This window comes from Symphalangus syndactylus, chromosome 16 (genome assembly GCF_028878055.3).
Source record: "Symphalangus syndactylus isolate Jambi chromosome 16, NHGRI_mSymSyn1-v2.1_pri, whole genome shotgun sequence".
Classification (NCBI taxonomy): Eukaryota; Metazoa; Chordata; class Mammalia; order Primates; family Hylobatidae; genus Symphalangus; species Symphalangus syndactylus.
In genome coordinates, this window is record NC_072438.2 from 88,043,789 (window position 1) to 88,059,918 (window position 16,130).

Sequence of the window (16,130 nt, forward strand, 5' to 3'; positions counted from 1 at the left end):
CATACCTGATGCCCCTCTTTCATGTATAAGCAATTCTTTCTCCTTTTCTATTTCATCTGCAGCACGGTACATGTCCTCCTCACTGAAATCACACCAAAGCAGACATTTTCAAACACTTGTTGCACTGACATTTTCCATCCTATTATACAGCTGCTTACAAAATGCATAATATGCTAAGGGTTTAACTTTTTTCACTTTACATGACAATAATCTGATAAAATATGGGTCTTCTATCTTAAGAATAAAGATGCTTATGTTTCTACCTCACCACTTTCTTCTACTTCTGAATTTCTTACTTAAATAAGACAAGTTACATCACTTCATTTACTAGGTAGCTCTGAGGGCATTTTAATTGTAATGCCTATTAGTGCCTCAACTATGTATCTAGACATCATAGCATGCATCTTATTAGTGAAGCTCCTGAACTGATTCTGTCAAGTTCCAAGAATGGAGATAGTGCTGATAAAAATATTTATATAGGAATGCAGGCCCCATTGCCGACCTTTCTAACAGTCACAAGCAAACCTGACAATAGCTATCTTAAAAACAAGAAGAGACCATCAGTTATTACAAATCGCCAAAGCTAAAAAACCTCCTCGAAATCCTCCTGCTTCCTGACCCCACAATCAACCAGCCACCCATGCAGCTGTTACATAGATTCCCACTGTCCACTACTACCAACTTCTTACTCAGAGCTTCCTAGTCTCTAGTACTTTAGTTAACTAGCAGGAGCCCACTAAGTACTACAAAGGGAAAAAATCCACTAGATGCTAGACAAAGACGAAGAATGGGACTTCTGGTTTGAAGATGCCCCCCTTTTCCCTCAAGATTCACCCCAAAATGACAATAAAGGGAAACAGAAACCCCAATTCTATCTTTCATGAAACCAAAAGGCAGGTGAAAGTCCAAAGAGCTGGAAAGCTGATGGAGTGGTAAATGACACAGGACAGGGAAGCCAAGGCTGGTAGATGTGCATCCATGGCAGGCAAGCCAGAAAACCTCGCAGAACCCCAGAAAGGCTCAGGAACTGGAGTCATCAAGTCCTTCGGGGGCATGAGTAACACAGTGAGCGGAAAACAAGGAGACTAGCTGACCTCCACACAAGCAATGATCAGACCCCCGATTCCCCATACTCCTGCCTCATGAGAGCACACCCCATCCTCACACAAGGCTGCAGACCCAATGGAACACAGGAAGGAGGAGGTGCCAGGCTAAAAAAAAAAAAAAATTCAGTGAATGACTGAGATACCCCTACCCCCAATTCCCTCATCACCCCAGCTCCTGGTACACGGCCTAGTACAGCTGGGGGAAAGAGGAAGGAGTCAGACGGCAAGAGACAGATGAAGAAGGGGTACTGGGAGGGCCAGACTGAGGAAGGAAGTCTCACATGTCCCCACTAAAACCTTTCAATGGTTCCCAAACACTCAGGGAACCAATGTCAAAATTAGGACCTCACCCACCACTCTAGCTTGCATCCCATTATTTCCCTATGCATTACTCACACTTCAGTCTAAATGCCTGACCAACACTATCGTGTGCCCGTACATCTGTGATTTGCTCAGATCTTCCCTTTTCCTGAACGGCCCACAACTCCTGACCTGCCTCCTGCCAAACACATCACGATATACACCATGTGGGTAAGCCCTCTGCAGAGTGCAATGATTGGAGTGGGGACCCAGGAATTAGACTACCAGGTTTATTTAACTAGTCTTTATTCCAGTCCTTATTAGCTGTATGTATAACTATGACTAGAGTAACTACACCTCTCAGCATCTAGATTTAACCACCTGTCAAAAGGGCAGTAAGAGTATTCACCTCAAAGGGCTTTTTAAAGAAACAGATATGTGGAAAATAATTAGCACTCAAAATTAAACTATTCTTATTCTCATTTTATATCCCCTGTTGCAAAGTATTAATGAACAATCTGACCAATTATCAATTTTTTATTTCTTTTTTTCTCTCTAAACGTGTAACTGTGTGTATTTTAACATTGTGGGGGTGAGGGAACAAGTATCAGAAAAAGGTACTTTCCATGTGCTCTTGCTTCCAGTGAGATTTCAAGTAAAAAGTGTGATGTCATCCTTAGAGCCCATGCCAGAGGTAAAAACAAACAGAAACCTGATTCGTGGGGACCATACATCAAAGCCCTAAAATAAAAAGTGACCAAATATGTTCGTTCTTCTCTCAATAATTTAATGACATCTTTCAGCCTCCTTCCTGGCTTTATAAAATAAGGGACAAATTCCAATCCTGTAAAACAGACATTTAAGCAAAGCACTTTCATAGTATCATTATCAGAGGCATATATCTTTGGGCAAGCCACTTCCCCACGGCCTCAGTTTTCTCATCTTCAAAATGAGAAGACTGGAAGAGGCCGTGTAAGCTACATGGTTCCTCTTCCAGTTCTTTAGTCTAAGTCTATGAAAATTGTACTTCGAGCAAAATCTGTGGCTATACTACATGCACATTTGGCTCCACTTTTGTTCTCTTTCTTTTTAATCTACAAAATAACCAAAATATAACATCAATGCCCAGAGGAGGTTCTCTAAACAAGCAACTCTCCATCCCACAAGTACAAATTCCTACAAAGGCCAACAGGAAAGGAACGGAACAAACAAACAGCAGAACAAACAGGAGAACTAAATGCAAAGGGAAGCTGAACAGGAAATTACTGGAAATAAAGAGCAGAGATTCAGGATATACGAAAAAAGCAAAGCAGAAATGGAAGAATAAGAGAACCAGAGTAAAATCAAATTGCTTTAACCACAACTGGATTTCACTCAGATCCTGTGCACAAACATCTGCTAACTTCATGGCCACCAAGGGCATACAAAAAATGTAATACAGCCTTTACTAAAGGCCACCATTAAAATAAAAATAATCCTGCTTAAAGCCAGGAATTCAATACCAGCCTGGGCATAAAGAAAGACCCCACCTCTACAAAAAAAAAAAAAATTAATTGGACATGCTGGCACTCACCTGTAGTCCCCCCTACAGAGGAGGCTGAGGAAAGAGGATCACTTAAGCCTAGGAGTTGGAGGCTGCAGTGAGCTATGATCACACCACTGTACTCCCGCCCAGGCAATAGAGTGAGACTCTGTCACTAAAAAAAAAATTAATTAGTTAATTAATTAAATTTTAAAAAATAATCCCGAAGAATAAGTTTTAGGTTTGAGCAATGAAGCTCAAACAATATATTCAGGAAGGAGGACATTTCACAGGCAGAATGAAATAGTTACCCATCTAATAGAAAGATAAGCAAACAGAAAGAGAGGAAGAAACAGAGCAAAAAATAATAATTTCATTTTAAAAATACTTCACTCAATAAACTTTTGCTTTATTTTTTAAGTATTAAAATAATAAAGCTGAAAACAATGACAAAATGAAGTGATACTAAAGGCCAGGAATCTGAAACAAGTAGACGTTAAGTTTACGTTTTTGTTATGGGATGGGAAGATAATAAAACAATGAGGAAAAGGGATTTGGCAACCTTTTGTGTGTCAAGTTGGGGTGGCGGTGGGGAGGTATCCACTCTGACACAAAAGAAACCACTGAAGCTCAAAGACTCAGGTGATCACCAGAGCAAAAAGTTGTGTGGTAAAGAAAAGTTAAGCCAAAGTCTAAATGACTTGACTTTCTGGCAGTCACTCTCAATTCCACAGCTAAAATTTGTTAAAGGATACAAATAAAGGATAAAATTACAGCTGGATAGAAGGAGTAAGTTCTAGTGTTCTATCCCATTGTAGGGTAACTACAGTTAATAATCTACTATATAGATTCAAACAGCTAGAAGGATATTAAGTGTTCCCGAGAAAAAGAAATGATAAATGTTTGAGATGATGGACATGCTGATTACCCTGATCACTATAGTTATGTGTATCAAAACATCACTATGTGCCCCATAAATATGTACAACTTAAAAATAATTAAGCCAATTTAAAAAATTACATATATGTTTTTTGAGAAAGGGTCTCTGTTGCCCAGACTAGACTACAGCCGTGCAACCACAGCTCACTGCAGCTTCGACCTCCTGGGCTCAAGCAGTCTTCCCACCTCAGGCTCAAGTAGCTGAGACCACAGGCATGCACCACCGCATCTGGCTAATTTTTAAAATTTGTTATAGAGTCAGGGTCTCACTATGTTGTCCAGGATGGTCTCAAAAGTCCTGGGCTCAAGAGATCCTCCTGCCATGATCTCCTCAAGAGCTGGGATTATAGGTGTGAGCCACCGTGCTCAGCCTAAATTTTAAAACCAAATGCTAACAATTCCTAGTTAGAAAATTCTTAGTTTTGCACCATGGCATTATTTTAAAGTGTATATTTTCAAGCTCCTATTAAACAATATTTACCTATTTTCTTTTTTTGAGACAGAGTTTCGCTCTTATTGCATAGGCTGGAGTGCAATGGTGCAGTCTCGGCTCACTGCAACCTCCGCCTCCCAGGTTCAAGCAATTCTCCTACCTCATCCTCCTGAGTAACTGGGATTACAGGCGTCTGCCACCACACCCAGCTAATTTTTGTATTTTCAGTGGAGATGGGGTTTCACCACATTGGCCAGGCTGCTCTCGAACTCCTGACCTCAGGTGATCCGCCTGCCTCGGCCTCCCAAAGTGCTGGGATTACAGGTGTGAGCCACCAAGCCCAGCCTATTTACCTATTTTCTCTTAACCTAGAGATAAAATATTTTATTTTTTATATTAAGGCAACATATCCAACTGAGTAAGCTATGTAACATTGCATACTAAATTATAACTGGTACCACTTGCTCTGTTCAAAGACCTGCATACCAACCAATTTTTGAAAACTTATTTTAAACATGCTTACCGTACAGACACAAAATTATACTATTCCTAAGAGCAAAAGCTGTGAGTTAAAAGCAGAGCTTAGTGAAGCAGAAGGCATTTCTGTGAAGCCCGTTTTTCAATTTTTGATTCAAGTAAATACATAATAGAAAAAAAATCAATTCTAATGTATATACAAAGCTAACAAGACAGAATTTTAATCACTCACCATTATGAACCTTTTAAAAGTTGTTCCCCTTAGTTGTCTAAAAGAACTAAGTATGGCTTTTTTAAATTCAACTCTCTGGACTTGAACCCTGCAGTTCATACTTAACTTAGCCTCTCCTATGAGACTAATGGCAACACTAAGGCAATGTTGGTGAGACAGTGTCAACCAATATTACACTAACACACCTTCCCACACAGGCACAGGAAAAGCAAAGACCACTCAACCCAGCCTTTCTTCACCACTTTGCGGTTCAGAGATGGGTGAACGATCAAATACAGGAAAGTACCGGCACCCAGGCCAAAATTCCACCCCTCTTCTGCAAGTGGACTTTCCACAACCGGCTCATGCTACTCCATGTGACTTCCAGAGGTATCTGGGGTCAGTGCAGCCACTCTCAATAAGGTTTGATTCTTAGAGACATCCCAGCTCTGGGCCTCAAAGCAGGCTCTTCATCAGGTTGGGAGAAAGTGGACTTTATCCCTACTCCAAACTGTAGCAGCATCTGGGGGTGGGGTGGGGCAGAAAATACATCCACAAGAACAACAGTGTGCCACTTTTTTTGTTCACAGCCCCTCTGAGAATTCAGATTTCATCAGAACCTAAGCTCAGAAACACACATAAAATTGCTTTCAATTTCAGAGGGGTTCACCGACAGTATGCCTCCACAGATTCAAACCCTGTCTCACCCTCAGGCAGAGAAAGACCATGGAGTAGTCTCTTCTCAATTCCCTAAGCATTTCTGGCCTAGCCAGCAACCATGTCCCAGGACCAGATCAGCAGGAGTCAGATGTTGGGGGTGGAGTGAGCAGGGGATACAGCATAGGAGAGCAGCAGAGGGAGCTTGAAGGTCAACTAATCTGGTCTGACAAAAGATTTCTTCAAATGTGATCCTAAGTTATGTTTCAGGCCATCCTTAGGACTTGTCCAGGAGATGTGAGCCAACCACAGCTCTCAAATGAGCTGATGGGTGTATGGAAAAAAGGAAGGAAGGAAGGAAGGGAGGGAGGGAGGGAGGGAGGGAAAGAAAAACTGCAATGAGATATACAAAGTAGTTCATCACTGGGCACTGTGGCTCACACCTGTAATCCCAGGACTTCAGGAAGCTGTGGCAAGAGGATTGCTTGAGCCCAAGAGTTAGAGACCAGCCTGGGCCACATAGTGAGACTCTGTCTCTACAAAAAGTAAAAAAAAATTAGCTGGGTATGGTGGCGTGCACCTGTTGCCCCAGCTACTTAGGAGGCTGAGGTGGGAGGATCGCTTGAGCCCAGAAGGTTGAGGCTACAGTGAGCCATGATTGTCACTGCACTCCAAACTGGGCAACAGAGAGCGACCCTGTCTCACAAAACAAGCAAACAAGAAAACAAAGTAGCTTATCCATGTGGTTTATGTTTCTTTTCCCCCACTTCTCTCACGTGTGAAATGTGAAGAGCTTAGTGGAAAGGAATCAAGAGTAACCTAGTGTGCTACCTAGGAAATAAGCCATCTCTTTCTCTACTCGTCACCACAGCCTTCAGAGTCACATCCCGAATGTCTAATTCAGCTGCAGAAGTTGGGCTATGATTTGTATTTGTAATTACTGTCCACTGAATGTATTAAAAATGACTCTATAGGATATCTCAAAACTTCTACAGTCTTACAGTGTTCACACTTCTAAGTGTAAACATTTTAAATGATTCCTCTGCATAGCAAACCCAACTATCTGGGCAGAAAGAAAGGCCTTGGCTGCAATGACAAAAAAACACAGACTAAAAATGCACATTACACTATTTAAATTGATACTCAACTATTAAGCTGTAAATATCATCATGCAGGAATTGACATGAATACCTTATATTGCAAACTTTGTTTATATGACAACTGTAGTACAGTTTCTCTAGCCCATGAGAAAATACCATAGAGAAACAGCCCACTACCCAGATACTGCCAAGTCAGAAAGATGGAAAAAGGCTAGAAAGTCCAAAACTCGAGACTTGATGTTTAAAAGATGACATCTTAAACTCACCTCTCTTGTTCTGCCCCATCTTAGGAGAGGTGAAAGAGAACGAGACAATCAAACACAACAAAAATAAGGATAAAACAAAATTAAGCTGCTAAAAACCACACACAAAAACCAGAACATCTACTGGGAAGCAAACTTGGGAAGCAAACCAAAAAAAAAGTGAAGTTGGCTGTCACTATAAATCATGTCTCTCTGCCTGGTTTTGCTGAGAAAGCCCAGAAGAGGTAGCGGGAGGTTCCCATTGATGCATCGGGGTCTCTCCAGCCAAGCTACACTTTAAAAATCTGTGAATGTGTAAAATGACAAACCTAGGCTAGTTTTTTTTTTTTACACTCCTTTCAGCTCTAAGTCTATATAGTTCTACTAGCAGCAGACAGAAGAGGCACCTGTGCCACAAAAACTTTTCAAGAAAGAGCACTTCTTCCTACCATTGTCTATTTTCACAGGTGTTCTGAATGAGAATCACACCCACCAGAAAACTTGCCAAATAACTACATATACTTTTGAGAACATGGTCTGGCTTCCAAGTTTCTGCATTGCTCAGGAGACATGACACAGCTGGGGCTGAGGTGCAGCACGTGAGACAGGGCATTAAATTAAGCACACTGTTCTCACCACCAGCGTAGAAGGAAGGCAAAGCAGCGATTAGGAACCAGCACGGGCCTGTGGAGCAGGGGTTGGGGGCAAGAGACCCTCTCTTTAACCCTCTGCAGAGTCTGAGGTTAAGTCTCTGATATGATTTGGATATTTCTCCCCTCCAATCTCATGCTAAAAGGTAATCCCCAGGGTTGGAGATAAGCCTAGTGGGAGGTGGTTGGATCATGGGGGTAGATCCCTCATGAATGGCTTAGCACCATGGCCTTGGTGATGAGTGTGTTCTTACTCTGAGTTCATGCAAGATCTGGTTGCTAAAAAGTCTGTGGCACCTCACCTCCACCTCACTCTCTCTCACCATGTGATCGCCTGGTCCCACTTGGCTTCCTGCCATGAGTAAGCTCCCTGAGGCCTCACCAGAAGCCAACCAGATACAGGCACCAAGCTTCCTGTACAGCCTGCAGAACCATAAGCCAATTAAATCTCTTTTCTTTATAAATTACCCAGCCTCGGATATTTCTTTATGGCAATGCAAAAGCAGTCTAATACAAAAAATTGGTACTGAGGGGTCGAGTATTGCTATAAAGATACCTGAAAATGTGGAAGCAGCTTTGGAACTGGGTAATGGGCAGAGGTTGGAAGAGCCTGGAGGGCTCAGAAGACGACAGAAAAACGCGGGAAAGTTTGGAACTCCTCAGAAACTGGTTAAATGGCTGTGACCAATATGCTGAAAGAAATATGGACAGTGGGCTGGGTGTGTAATCCTAGCACTTTGGGAGGCCTAGGCGGGCAGATCACTTGAGGTCAGGAGTTCGAAGCCAGCCTGGCCAACATGGTGAAACTCCATCTCTACTAAAAACAAAATCAAAAACAAAAATTAGCCAGGCATGGTGGTAGACGCCTGTAATCCCAGCTACTCCAGAGGCTGTGGCAGGAAAATCATTTGAACCTGGGAAGCAGAGGTTGCAGTGAGCCAAGATTGCACCACTGCACTCCAGCCTGCACGACAAAGCGAGACTCCATCTCAATAAAAAAAAAAGAAAAAAAGAAATATGGACAGTGAAGGCCAGGCTGATGAGGTCTCAGATGGAAATGAGGAAGTTATTGGGAACATGAGTAAAGGTCACCCCTGTTATGTCCTAGCAAAGAATTTGGCTGCACTTGTCCATGTCCCAGGAATTTGTGGAATTAAATAACTTGTCTGATTTCACAAGCTCATAGGTGGAAAGAGATGAGTCTTGGATGAGGCTTAGGGTTTTGGACTTGATGCTAGAATGAGTTAAGACTTTGGAGAATGGCTGGAAAGAGATTACCATATTTTCCAACGTGAGAAAGACATGAGATGTGGGGTGGCCAGGAGCAGAATGATATAGTCTGGATATCTGTCCCCTCTAAATCTCATGTTAAAGTATAAACCCCAGTATTGGAGGTGGGAACTGGTGGGAGGTATTTGGATCCCTCATGAATGGCTTAGTGCCATGCCCTTGGTGACAGATGAGTGCTGACTCCAAGTTCACACCAGATCTGGTTGTTTCAAAGTCTGTGGCACCTCTACCCTCTCTCTTCCTCCCTCTCTCACCATGTGATTGCCTGGTCCCACCTGGCTTCCCGCCATAAGTTAAATAAAGCCCCCTGAGGCCTCACCAGAACCAAGCAGAGACAGGCACCAAGCTTCATGCAAAGCCTGCAGAACCACGAGCCAATTAAACCTCTTTTCCTTTTATAAATTACCCAGCCTGAGGTACCTTCCTTATAGCGACACAAAAATGGCCTAATAGACTCTAACCCAGAGAGCAAACTGGACGCCACAGGACACATCAGCCCACACTGGGCCTGTACAGCTGTTTCAATTAAAAAAAAAAAATAGGTGCCACTGTTTAACGAGCAGCGTTATTTCATGCAAAGCCCAAATAGTTGGATTCTTTAAATACATAAGATGCAGCAATTACAGGCTTGAGCTTAGGGGACCCTGCCTCTCAACAGAGACAGCTCTCCAGGTCCTGGCCAACTTCACTAACTTACTTCACTTACTGCCTAGCTCTGGAGGCAGGAGTGTGACACCACTGACTTTCAATCTTATTTTCCAGTGGCCATTAACCCGTTAAGTGTGAATAACACCATCCCAAGGGGGTTCTCAACAAATGAGAACGTCTAAGTACTATGCAAACACGTTATTATAACATAATATCTACCTAACAGGCCTCCAAAAGACCCCTTTTTAGGAATTTTTTTTTTTTTCAAAAGTTCTAGCAGTGCTTTTTGCATTTAAACACATCTTAAATTTAACTTTCCAGCCAGTTAAAATGTCTGTCAAACTGGTTGTCTGTGTGCTTTCATAATTTCTTAAATTCCAAGGGCATTTATAGCTGCCTAGAACTTGGAAGTGTAGAAAAGTTTCACTCGAGTTTCTATTCTGCTTCCACGCGTACCCCCAGACCCTTACAGAAATTAGGAACTTCCCAAATCGTCTTCTTCACAGTCCAGTAAGGAATTGATCTAACCAGCACTGACTTTCCTTTTTAAAAGGAAAAGCGGGAAGGCATACTAGTCAGGCCGTTAAAGGGTCAAAGAGAATGGGTCAGATTCGGTCCAAAGTCTGTCCAACAGGTGGGACGTCGCCTCCAAGAACATATATCGCGCGGCTCCGTTCCCCGGCGGCTGCGGCAGGGACGACCTCACTTCCTCCCTGTGCTAGGCTGGAGGAAAGATCTAGCGGGAGCTAGTAATAAAATACATCACTTCTTGGGTTTGCTTCCCAAGTTTCTGGAACTTTCTTTAACTTCAGACGTGCAGGTGTCAAAAATGAGACGGGAGGGGAGACACTGTGTGACCAGAATTGTGAGGGGCCCTGGGGTTAAAAATCTGCACTCGGACACTGGGCAAAACTGCCAATTCCTCCTTGTCGCCAACGGCCTCACTCAGAATTGAAGACGCCCAGGGACCCTCCGCTAACGACTCCCCACCCCAGCCCGGCTTCCGGAGGGGACCGAGCCCGCTGCCCACGGCCCGCGCCCCGCGCACTCACTGTTCAGCCGGGCACTGCATCTCGGGCCGCGGCTGCCCGCTGGCCGCCACCTTCCCGCCCTCCCGCGCCGGCGTCTCGGCGCAGCTCGCGCCCGGCCACGCTCCGGGCTGGGGCATAGTCCCCCGACTCATGCGGCCGCTCGCGGCCGAAGGGGTTCAGCCGGCTCCGAACGATCCGGAGCCCCTCCTGTCGGGGTGCCCGGCAGTGGCCGCAGCCTCTCAGCCGCCGGGGCGGTTTCCGACGGTCCACAGAGCGCTTCCGCGCGCGTCACCATGGCCCGCCCCACGGCCTCTGACCCTGCGCGAGGAGGTGCGGCCGAAGGCGGAGAGGCCAGGACCTGGCGCATGCGCATACACGTGTGTGGGCTGAGGCGCCGGAGCCTGGAGGGGGAACCGCGCGATGCGGCTGCTGCGCTTCATCTGTTCCCGGGCGCCGCTGGCTTGCTTCCCTTGTCAGCTGTGTGGGGACTGGCAGAGGGTGTGAGAGCGGGAAACGACCGGATGAGCGGCGGGGAGCGTCCTGGGTGAGGAGGAGGAAGTCTGGTCTTAGGTGTGAAGGGTGCTGACGCGTTCCGGCGCCTCGCAGTGTCACTCTCGGCTTCTGAGTGTTGCCCTCCGCCGGAGCGGGTTTTCCTCAGCTGTGAAGCGCGGCTGCGGCCTGCCTGGGCTTTCCCCCGCCGGGGCGGTTCCGACGCCCGAGCCCAGCGGGCTTGGGCCTACCCTGTCGGGCCAGGCTAGTCGCTCCGGGGCTGGGAGTTACGGCGCCGGGGTTGGGGCGGAGAAGGCGAACTGGTTCAACTCGACCCGATTAAGCAAGCGCAGCAGCGTATGTTCTTGAATCATAGTATTTCATGTAAACATTTTGATTTAAGAGGAACAAAAGGGAAAATATTAACCGTTTTCAAGCATCCAAAGGCGAAATGCTTCATCTCTGGGGTGAAGTAGAGGAGTAGCCTCTGAGGATGAGTTGCAGTCGTGGGTGCAAGAAGCAGCGCTGAAGCAGAGTGCAGCGCTGGAATAGGGCGGGATGGAATGGCGTGGGCACTTCAGACACCCGCGAGGAGTCCACGGCGGAACAGGTGGGGAGCAGGGGATTGTATCGAAAGATGAAATTGAAAGAGGGGTACTGGAGACCGGATCATGAAAAGCCATATTAGGCTAACTTTGGCACTTATGCTTAATCCTCATTGACAGATCCTGAGATCATTTTGAAAAATCACTTTGTCTTCAGTTTGGTAAAAGTTTGGAGAAGGGCAGGACTTGGAAGACCAGCTTAGGGAGACTAGATAGTAGCGACCTCCAAGGGAGAAAGTGGACAGAAAGAATATTTATATTTTGTGCCACACAACTCCGGGGATATTGTTTTCTCCTTTAATTTTACTCGAAAAAGTAATAAATGCACATGCTAAAAAATTCAGAGCATACAAAAGAATATACAAAGACTATTAAGGTGTGGGATTGTAGAGGGTTGAATAAGATCCCCCAAAATTCACGTCCACCTAGACCCTCACAATATTAACTTATTTGGAAATAGGGTTTTTTGCAGATGTAATTAGTTAAGATGAGGTCATGCTGGTATAGAGTGAGCCCTAAATCCAATGGTTGGCGCCCTTAGAAGAGGACACATAGATAAATGAGCACAGAGGGAAGAAGGCCATTTGGAGATAGAAGCAGGGATTGGAGTGATGCAACTGGAAGCCAAGAAATGCCGCAGAATGCCAGGAGCCAGCACAAACTAAGAAAAGGCAAAGAAGGATTATTCCAAAGTGCCTTCCGAAGAAGCTTGGCCGTGCCAAAAACCTGATTTCAGACTTCTAGCCCCCAAAACTGCAAGAGAATAAATTTTGTTGTTTTAAGACACACAGTTTGTGGTACTTTGTCATGACCACCCCAGGAAACTCATAGGGATCAAGGTGGAAAGGTTATAAATTCTATCAGGCCAAATTTATTGATATGGACCCACCAGAGATTCTGGATTCAATGTTTTATCTCAGAGGCTTAGAAAAAGCTCTAATGGTGTGTTTAATCACTGAGTATGTCTTTTCCAATTATGCATGTCAAACTAGGAAAATAACCACAGGATAGGTTTGGGGACCCACTGAGCCCACCGTGAGAAGGATCTGAGTGAAAACTCCATTGATCGTTTAACCTCCATCCACCCGAAGGGCCTATGCTAAATGAAGTTGAAGTGCCAGAACTGCCTAGGTATCTGTAGAGAAAGGTATCCACAGGCTTGGGGAGATTGGAATATTAGAGTGGATTTATCATTTAAGACCTGCTTACCCACCCCAGAAGGGTCCAGAGGACATACCTTTCACCACGACTAAGAATTAAATTTGTGAGGAGAATCCTAGCATCCTTGAAGAGATCTGTGGCTGCTCTTCTCTTTAGTCACATATATCTTAACAGTGGAAACTGCTACCATCAAACTAGGATTCCTAAGTGCCTCCCCCAGGGTAGCACTTAATTGCCAAAAAGTAGGTGGGCATGATTACTATAATTACCAGCAGAGCTAAAACAATATTGTCTTACTTACAGAGACATGTGCTGTTGGCCAGTTAATCATTGTGTCTCTAGGAAACATACCCTAACTTGCATCACCAAAACAGTCACAACCTCTCAATCAATTCCCAGACTTGAGGCAGTTTACACTCTCAGAACTCTGAATGAAGGAGAGGCTGGATCATCTTGAGGAAAGACTCTGCTACATTGCCAAAAATGTATATTGTTATTTCCCCCAAAGAGACCAATAGCCATCTACCAGGGTAACTGTGCATTGGGGGAAGAGAAATAATCAGATTTGTCAGGGATTACTACGCATTGGTTCTGACCTGATACTAATCTGGGGAAACGAAAAGCTTCATTTGGCCTACCAGTCAGAGTAGAGGCTTAATGGAGGTTGAGTGATCAATGGAGTTTCAGCTCAGGTTCATCTCTCATTAGATCTGTTGAGTCCCTAGACCCATCCTGTGCTTCTATTTCCCCAGTTCCAGAATGCATAATTAAAAGAGATATACTCGGCCAGGCACAGTGGCTCATACCTGTATTCCCAGCACTTTGGGAAGCCGAGGTGGGCAGATCACAAGGTCAGTAGTTCAAGACCAGCCTGGCCAACATGGTGAAGCCCCATTTCTACTAAAAATACAACAACAACAAAAAAATAGCTGGGTGTGGTGGCGGGCACCTGTAATCCCAGCTACTCAGGAGGCTGAGGCAGGAGAATCGTTTGAACCTGGGAGGCAGAGGTTGCAGTGAGCCGAGGTCACACCATTGCACTCCAGCCTGGGCGACAGGCCAAGACTCTGTCTCAAAAACAAACAAACAAAGAGATGTGCTCAACAGCTGGAAGAATCCCCACGTTGGTTCCCTGACCTGTAAAGACTTGTAACAGGAAAGGCCAAATGGAAGCCACTAGAACTGCTTATACCTATGAGAATAGCAAACTAAAAGCAATGCCACATTCTTGAGAGATTGTAAAGATAAGTGCCACTGTCAAAGACTTGAAAGTTGCAGAGGTGGTGATAACCACTACATTTCTTTTCCCCTCACCTATTTGGCATGTGCAAAACAGAAATGGATCTTGGAAAATGACAATGGATTCTTATAAACCTAATTACATGGTGACTCCAGTTGCACTGCCATTTAGATGTTTCATTACTTGAGCAAATCAACACATCTCCTAGTACTTGGTATGCAGCTGTTAATCAGGCACATGCTTTTTCCCTCTATACCTATTAGAAAATACCATGAGAAGGAATTTACCTTCAACTGGCAAGACCACTATACAACTTCCTGTCCCACTACAAGGCTATATCAACCCTTTAGCCCTATGTCATAATTTAGTCTTCCCCTTCCAAAGAACTTCATACTGGTCCATTACATTGATGATGTTATGCCGATTACTCATGGTGAGCAGGAAGTAGCAATTACTCTAGATATATTGGTAAAATATTTGAATGTCTGAAGACAGGAAATAAGTGTCACAAAACATCTGGGGCCCTCCACCTCATGAAATTCCTAGGGGACCAGTATAGGACAGGTCAAGATATCACTTTAAGCTGAAGAATAAGTTGTTGCATTTGGCCCCTTACAGAACCAAAAAAAAAAAAAAAAAAACACCACAATACCTAGTAGGAGAAGAGAAGGCTCTACAACAGGTCTAGGCTACTGGGCAAGTTGCTCTGCCATTTGGGCCATATGATCCAGCAGATCTGATGGTACTTAAAGTGTCAATGGCCGATTTAAATGTTATTGAGAGGCCATGCACAGTGGCTCACATCTGTAATCCCAGCACTTTAGGAGGCCAAGGTGGGAGGATCACTTTAGCCCAGGAGTTTGAGACCAGCTCTACCTACACACACACACACACACACACACACACACACACACGCAAAATGTAATTAGCTAGGTGTGGTAGTGCACATCTGTAGTTGTAGTCCGTCCTAACTGCTTGCAAGGCTGAGGCAGGATCCGTTGAGCCCAGGAATTCAAGTTAGAGTGAGCTATGATCATGCCACTGCACGCCAGCTTAGGCAACAGAGCAAGGCCCTTTCTCCCAAAAAATAAGTAAACACTGTTTAGAATTTTGGCAAACAACCATAGGTGAATCACAGTACAAACCCTTAGGATTTTGGAGCAAATCTCTGTTGTTGTGGGTAACTACTCTGCTTTTAAGGAACAAGTTTGGTTTGCTAGTGGATCTTAGAAACTGAAAACTTAAAAACAGGCCACCAAGTTAATATGTGACCTGAGCTCAGTGATAAATCATATTGATGGCATGTAACCTTCATATGATCTGATGAAAATGGCATTGTACTTCTGTGGTTTTCCTCCCCCAAACCCACAACACCAGTCCAATTAGAAAAAAAAAAAATTAGACAATTCCATTAGAGGGGCATCCTACAAAATACTTTACTAGTGCTCTTAAAACTGTCAAGGTCATCAAAAACAAGAAATGTTATGAGAAACTCACAGCGAAGAGGAGAGATGGCAACGAAATGTAATTCTGGTGTCCTGGGTCGGATCCTGTAACAACAACAACAAAAAAGAGATTAGGTTAAACAAAGAAATCTGAATAAACCATAGACTTTAGTTAATATATCAGTACTAGTTCATTAATTGTAACAAATGGAGTGGTTCACGCCTGTAATCCCAGCACTTTGGGTGGCTGAGGCAGGAGTACTGCTTGAGCCCAGGAGTTCAAGATCAGCCTAGGCAACATGGTGAAACCCTATCTCTACAAAGACAAAAATTAGCCAGGTGTGGTGGCATGCACCTGTGGTCCCAGCTACTCGGGAGGCTGAGGTGGGAAGACTTCTTGAGCCTGGGAGGTTGAGGCAACAGTGAGCCATGATCGCACCACTGCACTCCAGCCTGGGTGACAGAATGAGACCCTGTCTCACCAAAAAAAAAAAACAAAAAAGTAGCAAACATGCCATAATAACGTAAGATGTTAGTAATACAGGAAGTTGGATGCAGAGTATACGAGAACTCTCTACTATCTT

At 44.4% G+C, this 16,130-nt stretch overlaps 1 protein-coding gene and 1 long non-coding RNA gene across 9 annotated transcripts in view; one reads left to right on the plus strand and one right to left on the minus strand.

Moving 5' to 3' along the window:
- OTULIN (OTU deubiquitinase with linear linkage specificity) overlaps positions 1 to 10,973 on the minus strand; it is a 61,036-nt gene extending 50,063 nt beyond the window's left edge. For 4 of the 7 annotated variants that reach the window (XR_010116250.1, XM_055246362.2, XM_063619581.1 and 1 more), the window contains exons 1-2: positions 10,628 to 10,973; positions 6 to 82 (exon numbers count right to left, since the gene is read on the minus strand). Coding sequence is in view for 6 of the 7 variants with exons in the window: in XM_055246362.2 (XP_055102337.1) it covers positions 6 to 82; positions 10,628 to 10,758 (208 nt within the window). In the remaining variant the exon portion in view is untranslated. Of the gene's footprint in view, positions 1 to 5; positions 83 to 2,979; positions 3,104 to 5,009; positions 5,278 to 10,627 lie in introns of those variants that run through there. The other 3 variants (XM_063619582.1, XM_055246364.2, XM_055246365.2) reach the window with 3 other exon arrangements.
- LOC134732766 (uncharacterized) lies at positions 10,951 to 12,486 on the plus strand. Of its 2 annotated transcripts, none has more exons than XR_010116254.1 (2): positions 10,951 to 11,150; positions 11,821 to 12,486. It is a non-coding gene; the product is annotated as an uncharacterized lncRNA (long non-coding RNA). The 2 variants fall into 2 exon arrangements; XR_010116253.1 differs by having other exon boundaries at positions 10,980 to 11,705.
- The last annotated feature ends 3,644 nt before the right edge of the window (positions 12,487 to 16,130 follow it).